The sequence below is a fragment of the Melitaea cinxia genome, chromosome 29, assembly GCF_905220565.1.
Source record: "Melitaea cinxia chromosome 29, ilMelCinx1.1, whole genome shotgun sequence".
NCBI classification, from domain to species: domain Eukaryota; kingdom Metazoa; phylum Arthropoda; class Insecta; order Lepidoptera; family Nymphalidae; genus Melitaea; species Melitaea cinxia.
In genome coordinates this window covers 7,635,998-7,653,090 of record NC_059422.1, presented here as the reverse complement: position 1 = coordinate 7,653,090, position 17,093 = coordinate 7,635,998, and the positions used below count along the sequence as shown (strand labels likewise).

The window sequence follows — 17,093 nt, the reverse complement described above, 5'->3', positions numbered from 1 at the left end:
AAAAATATTATTAAAAATCAAATATCGAAAAAATAAAAAATCTTCTTCAATTCTTAACTTAAAATTACAAAATATAACGTAAGTAGTTATTAATATTACACATTTATAATTATAAAATTAAAACCAAAAACATTTCCATAAATAATAATAACAAAAAAAAAACATAATACTTTTTTTGTAGTCACCAGAAAAAATCTGCAAACACCTTATACCCAAACAAATCATACACAAAAAACATGTTTTTACAAAATAACAAAAAAAAATTGTGTGTGTAGTTCGCACGTAAGAAGTTATACTTCATTGGTTAGCTAACTAACTTCTTCTTCGTTAATTAGCTAACTTCAGGGTATCGGTTTTTTTGTGACAATGTGCGCGCGCATTAAAAATTTACTCTCATCATTATTCCCTAACGCGCCAAAAGAAATATAACTTCAAAAAAAAAAAACAATACTTTGTACTCGTGAAACACTAGAAGCGAAGCGATAGGCACCTAGATCTAGACTAATACCTATAGTAGTTAGGTTTGAACGGCCCCACTTTGTTGAGACCCAGGTACTTCGCCTGCTCGTCGGTTAGTTCAGTCAAATGCGCATCGAAAGTCGGTAAATGTAAGCTTGCCACGTACTCGTCCATTTTCTTAGGTAGGAGATACACGTCCGCCTGAAAAAATTATTAATTTTTGTTATTTATACTGTTTGTTATTTTTATACAGGATGTTTATTTGAATTTGGTATATAAGAAGTTCAATTGTCTAAGCAAATAATTAATCTATTAAAAAAATAACCTTAGTACGTAATTCGTTTTTGATCAAGAATATGTATGTAGCCTTTATACATTTACTTGATATGGGGAGACTTCAATTACTGAAGCAGTCAAAGCTGGTTTCTATGTTCGAATTTTTTTTTTCTGCAAACGTAAAAACAAACGAACAAATTTTATTGAGCAGGAAATATCCTGCTCAAAGTCTGGAGCGGCCCGACTGGGGAAGTACCTCGACCTTACAGAAGATCACAGCTAAATAACCATGGTCTCAAGCAGTGCTGTGTTCCTGTGGTGAGTAAGGTGAGAACGAGAGAACACGTAAGAAGAGAGACCAGAGTGTGATGAGTAAGGAGACTAAGGGGATTGGGGATAGGATCGGCAACGCGATTGCGATACTCCTGGTGTTGCAGACGTCTATGAGCTACGGTAACCGCTTACATTATCAGGTGGGCCGTACAGAAGAACGTCATCTTTGTAATATAAAAAGGCTAACAGTAACAATACCTTGTATCTATGATTAGGGGCGTTATAAAGTTCAATGAGGGCAAGTGCCTGAGTTGCGGCCGTCACTGATACCACGAAGGACGGTAACGATGAACAGCACAGGTTGGCAAGTCGGCCTTCCGCCAGTAAAACGATGCGTTTACCGTTGCTCCAGATTATGTGGTCCACCTGAGGATGAACACTCACTTATGTCGATTTACTATATTGAGAAAACGGTGCGTTTTGAAAACGAATCGTTAAATTTTTGAACAAGAAAGTTCGTAAGTAAGGCGAACTGTTTTCTGAAAATAATAACATATAATAATAACATATGGATAATAATGTAAAACACAAAGAGCAATAAGATTCAGAGGCATGGGCTTACACAATAGAATTGAAAGACGCTTGATTAACTACCATTAATAAATTGCCAGCGTTGGTTACAGCAATAACATTTCCCGATGTTCTAAAGCACTGAAATCTAGGCCTCATCGAAAAAGATAAGGCCAAGGTTGCAAACAAATATGGCACCTACGCGTATGTGCTTGTTTGTATGCAAGTGCCCAGAAAAGTGGGTGTGCGTGCGCGTACACGTTGTATGTATACAATTACGTGTTTGAACGTGCTAGCATGTGTGAATTTTGCACATTCGTGTGCGCCGACGCAGGATTTGCGTGTATGGGTGTTTTTGTGTGTGCGCACGTGTGTGTGTGTGTTGTGTGTATATGTGTGTAGGTGCGGTGCGTGCGTGTGTGTAAGTGTGCGTGTTGCGTGTGTGTGGATGTGAGTGTGTGTGTTTGCGTGTGCGTGAGTGTGCGTGTGTGTGAGTGTGCGTGATTGTTCATGCGTGCGAGTGTGCATGTGTGCATGTGTGCGTGTGTGCGTGTGTGCGTGTGTGCATGTGTGTGTGTGTGTGTGTGTGTGTGTGCGTGCGAGTGTGTACGGTGTGTGTACCTGGCTCCGCACGCGCTCCCACAGCAGGTCGGGCGTGCGCAGCGCGTGCACGTCTATCTCGGTGTTGCTGTGGCCCATGTTGCACACCACGCAGCCGTTCTTCATGCGCTCCATGTGTTCGCGAGTCACCACGCCCTTGTTTCCCGTCGCCGTTATCACGATGTCTACTTGCCTTATCACCTGGCGCGAAACAATTTTGTTTTTTTACTTTGTCGTACAAACTTACTTTTTTAGCCTTTTCTTTAACTACGCGAATATTGGAAAGAATTTTGGCATAAACAGTAACCTGGTACGTTCCTAATAGGCATTAAGAGCCATTTCACAATTTTTCGCTCTGCAAGTTTAGGTCAATTTGGTCGCATCGCGCCAGTCGTACGAGCCGCGCGATCTTTGTGCTAGTAAGTATAGTGTGACAACCAAAAGACTATCTTGATCATTTTCTGATGTATAATAAAAATTATAACTATGGTATAAAATGTTTTTTACATAATTAATTTATTAAAAATTTCAAGTATGTTATATAACAACAGTTAATACATTTAAAATAAAAAAAAAATCAATTTTATGAAACAATTTTTTTTAATTGATTTAGTTTTTTGAGTTTACGATTGAATCTAATATTTACGATATGAATAAAATAGCATTTTATTATGCCCCAGAAAATCTGTGTGTAAATGTGAGTTGCATAGTTTTGGATGAAAGTAGACCATCAAATTTTGCCGTTTTCAATTTTTTTATAAACTCAATGACACCGACAAACATATTAATTAACAAATAACAAGACAAACAGATTAAAATGCCTATTTGTATTAATAATGTGAGACAAAATAAATAAATCATACATTTGTTTACATAAATTATCATTATATTATTTACAGTCATTTTCGTAATATGTTTTTATTTTTATGAAAGTATCAAATGCGGTTTATCACACTATAACAACAGGCGCTTGGCGCGTGTGAGCGAAAGACACGGCTGCGCAGAATTTGGCGTGGACCTTACCTCTAAGAGCGCTGGCGCTGATTTACTGGGCTTGATGCATGTAATATATACTATCTTTTTATTATTTAATACAAAATGTATTAAAAATAATTACATATTTTAATTATATTTGTTTGTATTCCTTAATGATGTAAGTTTACTTTGATGAAGATAGTTCGTTAAAATTTCTTAGTTTTCTAAGAAAAATGTCGCTTTTAAAATTGTACTTATTTGGAAAAAATTTGTAACTTTAAATTTTTTTATCGATTAATAGAGATACAAATGGAATAAAAATCTGTTCTAGTATTCAACAATAGTATATTTCATTACAAGTGTGGAAAGGCTGTCATTGCAAAGAGTTTCGACAAATGTCTACCCGAGCCGAGGGTTGACAGTCGGAGCAAGTTGCACTAAACTCAACTAACTTAACATACATTACTGAAAAATGGCGCCAACCGTAGAATATAAGCAGAGTTTTTTTTTTCTTCACCCATTCTGGTAGGCAAGGGGAACTATGCCCATACAGCCAAGTCTTCAGTAGAAGTTTTTTTATTGATATGAAATTTATCCGCCAACCCGCATTGGAGCAGCGTGGTGGATTAAGCTCTGATCCTTCTCCTACATGGGGAAAGAGGCCTTTGCCCAGTAGTGGGATATTACAGGCTGAAGCGAATGAAATGAAAATGAAACTTAATGGAAATGAAACATAACCAAACTCATTCAATCAAATCATTAAATCTGATATTGAAACAAATTAGTAGCTTCTTTTTAGAAATATACGTATTTGCATGAATCATAAAAACTTCTATGAATTTTTTTAATAGAAACTTCATGGTTGGTTTTTCTTTTTAATAGACATTATTTTGACAGTTAGGAAAGAGAACGCACGAGTTCGGGCCCACATCCCGAACGCTATACTTCCCTGCAATGCGCCACTTTTTGAGCAACTGTATTAAAAATTATATTCCACATATTACGATATATTTTTTAAACGGTTTCAACGTAGAGGTTATTGAAAAGTAGGAATTCAAAGTATACATTGCGACCGTTTACCCAGGAGATCCCCGCTGGAGCGGTCGATTTTTGATATTATATTCAAAAATGTTTAGAATTCCTAATGTGTGGGTAACGCAAAAATAAAATCATACATATTAAATGAATGTACTTTAGATCACACGACTGAAGTAAAATTTTCTGCCTTCACTAATTTACATCTCCCTCTCAACTTTCGTTCGCGTCGTCCGATTACACTTTTCGTAACGTTCTCGTCGCGCATTCACCAGCTTATACCCCACCATGCGTGAGCATTCGCCACCTCGCCCCGTCGGTAGGCCCGGACGAAACTTCCGGGTCCCGGCAGAATGGTGGAGTGACGTCATTCACATCAAGGCCACTCTTCAGACGTGTCGGATCGCGTCATCCGGCTGGCCGAAGTCCCCCGACTATCGACCTGCGACCCCACTATTACGAGGGCGAGAGCCCCACTATAGGTGGGCAAACCGTCTCCTCCTTGCCCCCGTACGCCTGCGCCGGAGTGGGCCAGCGGGGACGTCACCCTCCCGGCCCACTCCGCGGCCTCCTGCGTCATCCCCTCTTCGCAGAAGGAGACCGGGAGACCGCCGCCTGCACGAGCTCTCACCGTCAGCACGGCTCGTACGACGCTCGGTAGCGAGACTCCGTCCGAGGACCGAGAAAAGTCCCACGCGGCGAACAACTCCAGCGTGTGGAGCGCCGTGTCCTCTGGTACCCTGCACTCGCGGCAGGCTGAACTCGCCTCCCGTCTCGCGATTCGGTGCAGGTACTTACCGAAGCACGCGTGTCCGGAAAATACCTGCACCGGGCGGAAGGTCAGCGGCCCGAACCGCCGCCTCACCCACTTCCGGAGGACCGGCCTGACCGCGTCCACCGTCCACCGCCAGCTTACCCCCCGAGTCAAACGATCGTAAAGAATTTTTATTTCAATAAAATATCCAGATCATTTATGTATATTTCTTCTGAGGTGGTCTGCACCGCAAGTCCGCAAGGTAGGATTGAATGAAAAGGGCGCATCAGCGGAACACATTCAAAAAAGCATGCGCAATCAATATACAATGAATGACTATAGCAAAAATGGAAAAATATTCTTTTTTAGTTTATTATTGATTAAAACATACTCAAAGAAAATGAAAAATAAAACCAAAGACAAAATAGAATTGGGGTCGGTATGACTACAAGTATAGATTTTACTTTTTTAACCGACTTCCAAAAAAGGAGGAGGTTCTCAATTCGACTGTATTTATTTTTTTATGTATGTTACATCAGAACAGATTGACCGGGTGGACCGATTTCGACAATTTTTTTTTTAATCAAAAGGTGGTGTGTGTCAATTGATCCCATTTAAATTTATTTGAGATCTAACAACTACTTTTCGAGTTATATCTAATAATGCGTCTTTACTCGACGCTTTTTTCGTCGACCTACGTTGTATTTTATACCGCATAACTTTCTACTGGATGTACCGATTTTGATAATTCTTTTCTTGTTAGAAAGCAGATATCCCTAGTTTAGTACGATGATAATGAAACAAGGATCTGATGATGGAATCCCTGAGAAATCGAGAGAAACTCTTGAAAATCCGCAATAGCTTTTTACTGGGTGTACCGATTTTAATAATTTTTAATTTAATCGAAAGCTGATGTTTGTCATGTGGTCACATATAAATTTTATTGAGATCTGATAACTACTTTTTGAGTAATCTGATGATAACGCGTAGTTACTTGACTATTTTTTCGTCGATCTACGTTGTATTACTCGTCGATGTAATTGAAGTCGGTTTTTTTTTTCGTTTGCGAGCAAACACAATTATTTATAATAATTTACAGAAATTTATAAAACTACCCTCACTAACACACACCAACACACCAACTTGACAAAAAAATACGTACCTCATTCAATTTAACAACTCTGAAGCCGTCCATCGCGGCTTGTAACGCACAAATCGGATCTATTTCTGTCACGTACACCTGAAAAACAAAATAAATGTTTATACTTGACACAACTCTAACTCAAGTCGTTATGGAGTATCCGATAACCGAAACTATCGGATATCAAAAATATTCTATTGTTTTCTAATGTTTACGCGAATATCGTTTATTATAATGATGAAACAACTTTTTCGGATTTTATCGCGATTTATTAAGTTTTTTAGATGCCAGACGTTTCGGATACTCTACAGCAACCATGGTCACGGGCAGACTATCATATAAATTTATCCGTAACAGTAAAACATTCCGATATAAAAGTTTCGGATAAATTTTATCTTTTATAATATAAAATTCTCGTGTCGCGGTGTTTGTAGTTAAACTCCTCCGAAACGGTTTAACCGATTCTCATGAAATTTTGTGTGCATATTGGGTAGGTCTGAGAATCGAACATCTATTTTTAATCTCCCTAAATGTTAAGGGTAGTCCACCTATAAATATATATTTTTTTTATTTTTAGATAAATTATTTATTTTTTATTTTATTATGATTTGGCGTTGAAAAATACATACAACCCTAAATTTTCACCCTTCACCAACCCCTATTTTTAAATAGCGTTTAACGGCAAGACAACGTTTGCCGAGTCAGCTAGTCTTTTTATATATTTCTCTACGCAACCTTTGAAACAAAAAATCTTAGGTTAGTTAAGGTGAAAAAGATCTTAACCCTAAGGCTTGTTTCTCATCACCAAATAAAGTACAATAAAAAAAAACGAGTGTGCTTTAGACCACACGACTGAAATAAAACTTTTTTAACTCCATCTAACTTATGTGTCCCTCTCATCTTTCATTCGCTTCGCCCGATCACACTTTTTGTAACGCTCACGTCACGCATTCACCAGCTTAGTCCGCAATTCAAGCGTGCTCAAAGAAGTTTTAATTCAAAAATATGAAAAAATCTGTTTGTACTCCACCAAAAGTACATTTTTTTTTATATCACAATCACTCTCGAGTCTCGACTGACAAAATTAAATTATCAATATTTAAGATTTTATCAAAATCAGTCAAAAAGGTAATTAGACTAGTAATCAACAATTTATCATTTCCCTAATCACGCCCATTTAAAAATCATTTCTGTATCCACCAATCCGAACTTGAGCAGCGCGGCGTGGCGTTTTAAATTTATTTTCCTCTAATTATAAATTAATAATCTTTGAAATAATTAACGATAGAATATTTAATATATTATTATATTTAAAAAAAAAGAATTGGTTATGATTTGTAAATTTATTAATTTAACCGACTTCAAAGAAACACGAGGTTCTCAATTCGATTTTATTTTTTTAAGTGTGTAAGAAACACGAGGTTCTCAATTCGATTCTATTTTTTATGTATGTATCTCATAACTTTTTATTGAGTGTAATTGTGTATTAATCTTGATAATACTTTTTTAGTCGAAAGCTAGCGGTTGTCGTGTCTATTTAAAACTGATCGACATCTGACGAGCACTTTTTCAGTCACTTCAGCCTATCGCAGTCCACTGCTGGACATAGTTAGCGCAGTGGTAAACAGTTTCGGTGATATTACATCCCCCTGTCTTACCCCGCGCCGGAGGGAAATAGGTCTTGTTCTTTGGTCATTGACATGAAAACGGTCATCGTCGCCGCGTCGTACATAGATTTTAGTACCTCGATATATCGCCAGTCGACATGACATCTCTGTAGAGAGTCCAGGACAGCCCAGGTCTCGACGGAGTCGAAGGCTTTCTCGTAGTCCACAAATGCCATACACAGCGGTTGATTATATTCTTCCGTCTTTTGTATAATCTGCCGAACAGTATGGATGTGGTCCACGGTGCTGTAGCCATTTCGAAACCCAGCCTGCTAATGTGGTTGGAATTCGTCGAGTCTTCTGGCGAGACGATTCGTAACAACCCTCGAAAACAGCTTATAGACGTGGCTCAGACGTGAGATCGGTCTGTAATTCTTTAACAGAGACTTATCGCCTCTCTTAAAGAACAGCACCACCACACTCCTGGACCACGCCTCCGGCGTGGTACCTCGGTGGATGACGGCGTTAAATAGTCTTGCCAAGGCTTTCAGGACAGGTCGCCCTGCGGCTTTAAGGAGTTCAGTGGTAACTCCGTCATCCCCCGGGGCCCTCCCGTTTTTAAGCTGCCCGAGCGCTGTACCAATCTCATCCTCTTCGAAGTCCGGGATACACTCCGAATAATGGCGCAACAATGGTGCCCGTGGATCTTCGGTGTCCCAAGTCGCAGGCTTGCGTGCGCTCGACGAGTACAGCTGTCCATAAAAATTCTCAACCTCTTCTCGGACCTGAGGGCGAGAGCAGACGGTTCTGCCATCTGCTGTTTTAAGCTTCGCAAGAAGGCTTCTCCCCAATGGTCTTTGGAAAACTTTGGACCCCCTATTCTGTTCAATCAGAGTAGCAACCTCTCTCGTATTTGAGCAGCGGAGGTCTCGGCGAATAATTTTCCGTACCCTCTTGGAAAGAGCCCTCTGTTCTGGCGAAGCAGCCGGCAACTCGCGCCTCTGCCGCATCAGATCCAAGGCTTCGGGAGAAAGTTTGGACTGCTTCGTTGGCTTTGTTGGTGGAAAGTGCCTGCGACCCAGTGTACACACCGTCTTCACCACGTTGTCGGTTATCTCGTCCACGTCGCTAGTAGTTTCCAGCGAATTGAATCGGTTTTGGAGTTCCAACTGAAACTGCTCGGAGCCACATAGTATTTGGGGCAGCGTAGGTCGGAGAGTAGACTTCATCAAGCGGGTCCGCTCTTTTCGGAGACATATATTCAGAGTGCCCCGTACTAGCCGGTGGTCGCTGCCGGTGTTAAACCTGTTAACCACTGAGACATCTCTGAATATATGCCTTTTATCCGCTATGATGAAATCTATCTCGTTCCTCGTCACAGTATCGGGGCTTTGCCATGTCCACCTCCTTTGGGGCTTCTTCTGAAAAAATGAGTTCATCAAGAAGAGCCCCTCCGATTCGAGGAAGTTGACAAGCGTCTGCCCCCTGTGATTCCTGTGCCCCAATCCGTGTGGTCCGATGCTCGATCCGTCGCGGCCTTGTACTCCCACTTTAGCGTTGAAGTCTCCCATAACAACGCTGTAGAAGGTCGAAGTAGTGTCATGTATGGCCCTTGTAATATCTTCATACAAGGCTTCGACTTCATCGTCAGAGTGTGCCGAGGTCGGCGCATATACCTGTATCACTTTCAGGGAGTACCTGTCGGTGAGCTTAAGTACAAGGTACGCTACCCGGGTCGACACACTACTGACTTCCACAACGTTGTTAGTGAGAGTCTTGTGAACCAGAAAACCGACGCCACCTTGGGAAAGCCCATCACCTTCACGGAAGTAGAACAAGTGCCCGGAGTCCAGGATCATCGTGTACTCTCCCTCTCTTCGGACTTCAGACAACCCCAGTATGCTCCACTTAATGTGCCTAAGTTCTACCTCAAGTTCGGTGAAGTGATGGTCCAACCGTAGCGTGCGTCCATTATACGTAGCCAGGAATATTTTTCTATGGCAGCCTCCCGTACCCCGGTGATTCTTGGCACCCTCTACCCCACCGTTACCACGGCCGCTGCCGTAGCCGGGAATAGTGGGGCTGCCGGGAACTGAGGGCCTTATTTTTAAGTTCGAACTCATGGGGGTTTTTGCCCATAGTCACCACGCTGGGCAGGCGAGTTGGTGACCGCAGGGCTGACTTTGTCGCACCGAAGACGCTGCTGCCCGTCCTCGGTCTGTGCATTTAAAAAGCCAGCAGTTGGATCAGCAGTATCCCGCCATCGGTCGGCCTTTTAAGTTCCAAGGTGGTAGTGGAACTGTGCTATCCCTTAGTCGCCTCTTACGACACCCACGGGAAGAGATGGGGTGGCTAAATTCTTTAGTGCCGTAACCACACAGCACTTTTTCAGTAATCTCTAACAATGCGTACTTAAATTACTATTTTTTCGACACCGTTGTACTACTGAAAAAAAAATCGACGTTAATTTACACCGACAAATCGAAGTCGTTTTTTTTATTTTTATTTATTTATTAGTCGACAAGTAGAACAATAAAATCATAATATTAAAAAAAAATTAATCATTTTAACAAGCGTTGCTACATTATTTAATATTGTCTATGAAGTAAACAGTAATAAACATTCAAAATAAATCCTACATGATGATTGCCAAAAAAGTTAAAAGAAATTAAAAACATCTAAACTTTGTCTCAAGAGTGAGTTTAAAAATGTCGTAACATGAGATATATTTGTAATTATTCGTATGGAAAACGAATCATTTTTTTAAATAAAAATAAAAGGGGCCAAAGTTCAGATTACAAGTGCAAATTTAAATCCAGTAAGCTATTTAAGTAAAGGTTATACTTATGTATATAATTATATTCAGCGATTTTTGGCGCGAACTTGTTGGGGCCTATCTGCAGTGGACTGCTGATACGTGTGTATGTGTGTGTGTGTGTCTGTGTGTATAAAAAATGTAGACTTCAAAAAAGTAGGCGATATAATGTGTTGGTAATACGGGCCTCATAACAAAAGAAAAAATTACATAAGGTTATATAAGGTGTAGGATGTATATTCTGCAGGCTATATATTGTCTAGAATATCAAATATACAGGACAAATAAACGTAAGATATACAAGATGTAGCATAACGAGCATAATTAATATCTTACATGCAGGCCATATAAGATGTGAGCCATGTAAGATATAGGCCATATAATGTATAGGCTATATTATATACAGAGTGAAAGGTGGGATCTCACATGCAGCCATATAAAATGTAAGCCATGGAAGGTGTAGGCCATATAATGTGCAGGCTATATTAAATACAGAGTGTAAAGCGCGCGGCACTCACGACGCATCCCAGCGCCTTGAGCGCCTGGCAGCAGCCCTTGCCGACCTCGCCGTAGCCGCACACCACGGACTGCTTGCCTCCGAACATCAGGTCCGTGCTGCGCTTGAGGGCGTCGATTATGCTCTCCCTGCGGTCAGACAGAAGATTGACATCGATTCATTCTTTATTATTATTATTATTTGACTTTGACTGAAGTAGGGCACAGTAGAAAATTTCCTATACAAAGTAAGGAGCAGCCTGACTGCGACCTTACAGAAGATGACAGCTAAATAATACTGCTTTCAAACAGTGCTCCTGGGCGGATTTGGGATTGGGTCGGCAATGCGCTTGCGATGTTTCTGGTGTTGTAGACGTCTATAAGCTACGGTAATCGCTTACCATCACGTGAGCCGTACGCTTGTTTGCCGACCTAGTAATATAAAAATAATTGTTTTTGCTCGCAAACGAAAAAAAAACCGACTTCAATTACATCGACAGGTAATACAACGTAGGTAGACGAAAACGAAATAATAGTCAAGTAAATACGCATTATCAAAGATTACTCAAAAGTAGTTATCAGATCTCGATGAAATTTAAATGTGACTTAATGATAAACATCGAAAGCTTTCGATTAAATTAAAAATCATCAAAATCGGTACACCCAGTAAAAAGTTATGCGGTATAAATACAACGTAGGTCGACGAAAAAATAGTCAAGTAAAAACGCGTTATTACATATAACTCGAAAAGTAGTTGTTAGATCTCAAATAAATTGAAATGGGACCAAATGACACGCACCACCTTTCGATTAAATTTTTTTATGGAAATCGGTCCACCCAGACAAAAGTTCTGAAGTAACATACTTAAAAATACAAAAAATACAATCGAATTGTGAACCTCCTCCTTTTTTTGAAGTCGGTTAAAAAATAAATGAATATAAAGTTAAAAATTTGATTTAACTCAAATCACGTCTAGGTTAGTGATAGTGATTTCAGATTTATTTAAATTAAAAATATTTAAGATATTTTGACGAATATATCTATTCATTAGACTCACCTACAAGAGTACAAATTATCAAACTTCGTCTTGGTCACAGAATCATTCACGTTCATAGCGGGCACGCACAACTTTCCCGCTTTACTGAGCTGGTACAGTCTGTGTACTCCCGTAACGCTTTCTTCTACTATACCTGGAATAAATTATTTTAATTACTGCACGGTTTCCATTTCAAGGAGATTGATATGATGAAAGACGGGGTTTTTATTTTCTTTTAACACTTGGGTGCCAAATAATAGTACAGTCTTCATCATAGTTTGGACGTCTGTAACTCCAAGAGCGTTGCAAGCGTGTTGTCAACCCTTTTTTTACGTGGGGAAAATTCATCATGGATACCCTCCAGAGCGGGGGCGCCAGAGGGTTATGTCAGACTCCTACTGACTAAAAACCACCACGTGTGAGCAGTCGCCCGCCTGGGTGGGGCGAGATAGGGGTCGCGCTAGCATTCGCCACCTCGCCCCGGGTGTTGTCAACCCTACCCTCAACCCTCGCCAAGAGCTCTCGTAAGTCACAGCCTAATAATACCACTGTCAAGTACTGTCCATGTATAAAATAGATTAACTAGATCTCAGTGTCAGCAACGAGCTTGCGATGCTTCTGGTGTTACAGGTATCCCATAGGCTACGGTAACCATGTGGGGTTTACCTACATTACACATATGTTGCATTTTTTTTTATGTCACTAGGTCGGCAAACAAGCGTACGGCTCACCTGATGGTAAGCGATTACCGTAGCTTATAGACACCTGCAACACCAGAAGCATCGCAAGCGCGTTGCCGACCCAATCCCCAATCCCCCCAGGAGCTCTGGTCACCTTACTCACCAACAGGAACACAATACTGCTTGAAAACAGTATTATTTTGCTGTGATCTTCTGTAAGGTCGAGGTACTACCCCAGTAGGGCTGCTCCATATTTTGAGCAGGAAATTCCTGCTGTGCCCTACCTCAGTTGGATGCATTGCATAAGCAAAAAGTGTCATTTCTCTCCAACTCCAAAAAAAGAAGTCTATATACAGTTAGTATAGCTAGGGACAAAGCCCCTACAACCACTTTCCATCAGACAAAACAAAAGATTATTCGCCACCCTAGTTCTATAAAAAAAATATCTGAAAATGTCTTATCCGTTTCCATTTCACATTTTTAGTTCGAAAAATCAAGTTCTTGATTTTTTTTACTACTTTTACTACGATCTGACTTTGTCTTCGAATTCTGGATATTACATCTCCATCTTCGTTCATGGATATAATAAGGTACTAAGCCCCTTACCCTTGATCTGCTTGAAGGTCGTGGCGTGTTTCTTGAGCATGAGATGTGTGGCGTCGCCCCCATCGTCCAGGATCATATTAGGCTGCCAGGATGTCGAGGGCGCGGCGCACTGGTCGATACACCACCAGAACGCCTCCTCGCTTTCCCCACGCCACGCGAATATCGCGAAACCTGATCAGACATGTCTACGTTTCAAGAGATGTGGACACTAGGCATAGCTTGGCAAAAAAGTGGCATGTGTCTACCGTAAACACGGCAGTATATTCACGAAGGCGGGAAATTGGTCACAGCTAGGGAAAGTAGATGGTCGCAAGTGTCGGTTCTCAAAAGATTGGGAATAGCTAGTGGATTGTGACCATTTTTTTTTTAAATAGGAAGGCAGGCCCAAATTTGGCAATACCTACGGCTGAGCCTATGATGCATCATTGGCTATGGTATATATATGAGACACAAGCATTAAGTTGCATATCTTAGGAACAGATAACTGTGTGTGTATGTTAAATATTTATTATTTATTTATATTTCAGACATGGACATTGAGAAACAAGGAGCTATGGGATGAAGGTGACCAACGTCTTAATACGATTCAGATGAGAGAAAAGGTAAGCAATACATGTCCTTTTCATTGATTTACAAAAAAAAACTAAAAATTAAAAAAATACTTATTTCAAGTAGGCTTTAAAATCACTTTTGAATCGTCATTTAACAAAATTATATTCACTTTCAACAAATTAATTATTGTTAATTTGAAGCTACCACCAATTCGGAATGTAGATTCTTCGGAGAAGAATCGACAAGACCTCCTTACCTTAGTTGAAGACGATCAATTTAAAATATTTTTAGTAACCAGAGGTGAAATCGCTAAACGAGAACCAGAGGTCATATTGAAATTAAAAAAATAATAACGACTACTTACACGCATTTATACTTTTAATAGAAATTTAAACAAAATCATTTACAAAAATAAAAGAGTTCTAACGTATGAATACTTTAAGGAATACCATTCCGAATTACAATAATTGTGTTTGCAGGCAAACGAAAAACAACCGACTTCAATTATATCAACAAGTAATACAACGTAGGTAGACGAAAAAATTAGTAAATAGGCATGAACAAAAATTACTCCAAAAGTTATAATCAGATCTCGATGAAATTTAAATGTGACCACATAATAAACATCGGCTTTCGATTAAATTAAAAATCATCAAAATCAGTACACCCAGTAAAATGTTATGCGGATTTTCGAGAGTTTCCCTCGATTTCTTTGGGATCCCATAGTCAGATCCTGGTTTTCTTATCATGGCACTAAACTAGGGATATCTCCTTTCCAACAAAAAAATAATTATCAAAATCGGTTCATAAACGACGGAGTTATCCCCGAACATACATAAAAAAATATATACGGTATACGGTCGAATTGAGTAACCTCCTCCTTTTTTTGAAGTCGGTTAAAAATAGGCAGGTTGACTTTCCAAACGGACAAGGGTTCTCCTTATACTAGTTCATAGTACACGAAATGAAGCGTACACAGGCTTACTTAGACTCGCTGACACCACCACTACATCCCTTCCACGATGACGTTTCCTCGCTATTCTTCTAACAGTATACTTATTTCTAATTTTCAGCTAATACCTACCAGCATGAGCCAGAGCGGCAGCAACCTCATTCTGGGTGCTGTAAATGTTGCAAGCCGCCCAGCGAACGGTCGCACCGAGGGCAGCTAGAGTTTCTATCAAGACTGCGGTTTGAGCGTTGATGTGCGTACACCCTACGATCTAGAACAGAAGTCCCGAATTATTACCGAAAATAGAATTATGTATTTTTGTCATTGAAACACAGGTATACTATTCTTACAAAAGAAAAACGTTCGGCTTTGTGGTAACTGATTTTTTTCAAAATATCCATTAAGTGACATACTCATTATATAATTTATTTCTCTTGTACATCATGCTCTGTGCTGCATGAAAATTAACGCAATTTTGACAGTTGGACAGACTTGGAGATCTATCCAAAAATTTAGTGTACCGTTTCTTGTAATATAGATCAGAACCTTCGCCAGATATCATTATACATAAAAGAATGATTCTAATAACATTACAACAGTGAAAAATGTTTATTGGAACGAAGTTCCTTACGGCAGGCTTGACATTTGGCTGGGCGATCGAACTGAAAAAAGTGTGATACTAAAACCGTAAGAAAAATATATAACGGAAGTGACGTAATATCAGTCACACGACTGTATAATATGACGTTTGTAAGACTAAAATATTACTAGTAAACTTTTTTTAAATTATTTATGTAATTTTATACCGTCGACAAAAATAAATAAAAACATGTTTTTTTTATTTCCCTTAATAGTTTGAATTATTATTATTTTGTTTGATATTTTATTTTACGGTATTTGTTATTTTCTAAAATACTAAATTTCCTAAATACTTTTATGTACTTATTTAAAAACCAATCAACAAAATTAAAAAAAAAATCAAGAACTAGAAAATATATATAAAATTCAACATTTTTTTTTTTCAAATTGTGTTGCTTCTATTCTATCCGAAGGAACTTCGTTCGTACCTGGTGTCCCATGACACCACATAATTTTTTTTTATTATCACGTTAATCACTTCTCACCTTAGCATCTTTCAATGGCTTGTCATCTTTAGCCCTCGCTCTCAGCGCCATGATCCCAGGCATCTCCTGTTCCGCTATCTGTATCTCCCGCCTTCCGAGGTCGTGCTGCTCGATGTTACGAACACAGTACGGTGGGTTTGGCTGTCCGGCTGCGATCGCCTTTTCGTGGGGTTGGACGCCTTCATCTTCATCCGAGGACGACCCTGGAAAGAGGAAACCATTTTTTCAAAATGGCTGAAGCCTGACGTCGTTTTTGACAAGTCCGAGGTTTAGTCTTGATTGGACTATGGGTGGAAAATTTAGGTTATAGCGGGTTACTTTCTAACTTTTTTGGCTTTTAAAAATAAAAAAGTATAGTAATGTTATCGTTGATATATACAAATAGACACATAAAACTTTGTTTTCGTAACAATCAATATCTTGCCGATCAAACGTTCTACTATTTTTCGTGAATCATTTAAATCATATTGATTGGAAACTTAAAATTAGATGTGACAAAAGAGAAAATAAATGAAAATCAAATATTTGTGTCATTATCATATTTTGCACTAATATCTGTTAGTTATATTACACGTTTTTTTTTATACAACTAGGTCTGCCAACAAGCTTACGGCTCACCGGATGGTAAACGGTTAATGTAGCTTACATCGCTTGCAGCAACGGACGCATCGCAAGGGCGTTACCGAACCTACTCTCAACTTCTACCAGGAGCTCTGGTAAACTTACTCACCTCAGGAAGTAGGAACACAACAAAATAGCGACTATATTTCGACCAATTCTAAATTTCATCTAACGTATATATTGTTAACAATATTATTAGCACAGGTAAATAGAAGTGTCAATTTATAGTTATTTTCTATACAGAATCAAAGATTCTTTAATTTCTTAAATACGGGAGTACAGTTATTTTTCTTTGAAATTCCACACATTCGTCAAAAGTCTATCGCTAGAATCGCGTATGGTAAATGGCATATGGTATTAAAAATCAATTAAGATATTCTTAGCGCTGATCAAGGGCACGACTCAGGTGACGTTTTGTCAGTTTTTGAATAGACCGTTCAACTAATCTTGGCCCTTTGTAATCCCAATATATCTAGCAAATTAAATAAAAAATATAATATGAGACTTTAGAGTTCAAAATCT

General features: G+C 39.3%; 1 protein-coding gene across 1 annotated transcript in view; it reads right to left on the bottom strand.

Moving 5' to 3' along the window:
• Positions 1 to 324: 324 nt before the first annotated feature.
• The window catches only part of LOC123667943 (adenosylhomocysteinase-like 1), a 79,277-nt gene continuing 62,508 nt past the window's right edge, over positions 325 to 17,093 (bottom strand). The window contains exons 2-10 of the mRNA XM_045601771.1: positions 15,951 to 16,153; positions 14,959 to 15,097; positions 13,323 to 13,493; positions 12,058 to 12,190; positions 11,024 to 11,150; positions 6,105 to 6,182; positions 2,200 to 2,379; positions 1,267 to 1,434; positions 325 to 660 (exon numbers count right to left, since the gene is read on the bottom strand). Of these exons, the coding sequence (XP_045457727.1) occupies positions 502 to 660; positions 1,267 to 1,434; positions 2,200 to 2,379; positions 6,105 to 6,182; positions 11,024 to 11,150; positions 12,058 to 12,190; positions 13,323 to 13,493; positions 14,959 to 15,097; positions 15,951 to 16,153 (1,358 nt within the window). The 3' untranslated portion in view covers positions 325 to 501. The remainder of the gene's footprint in view (positions 661 to 1,266; positions 1,435 to 2,199; positions 2,380 to 6,104; positions 6,183 to 11,023; positions 11,151 to 12,057; positions 12,191 to 13,322; positions 13,494 to 14,958; positions 15,098 to 15,950; positions 16,154 to 17,093) is intronic.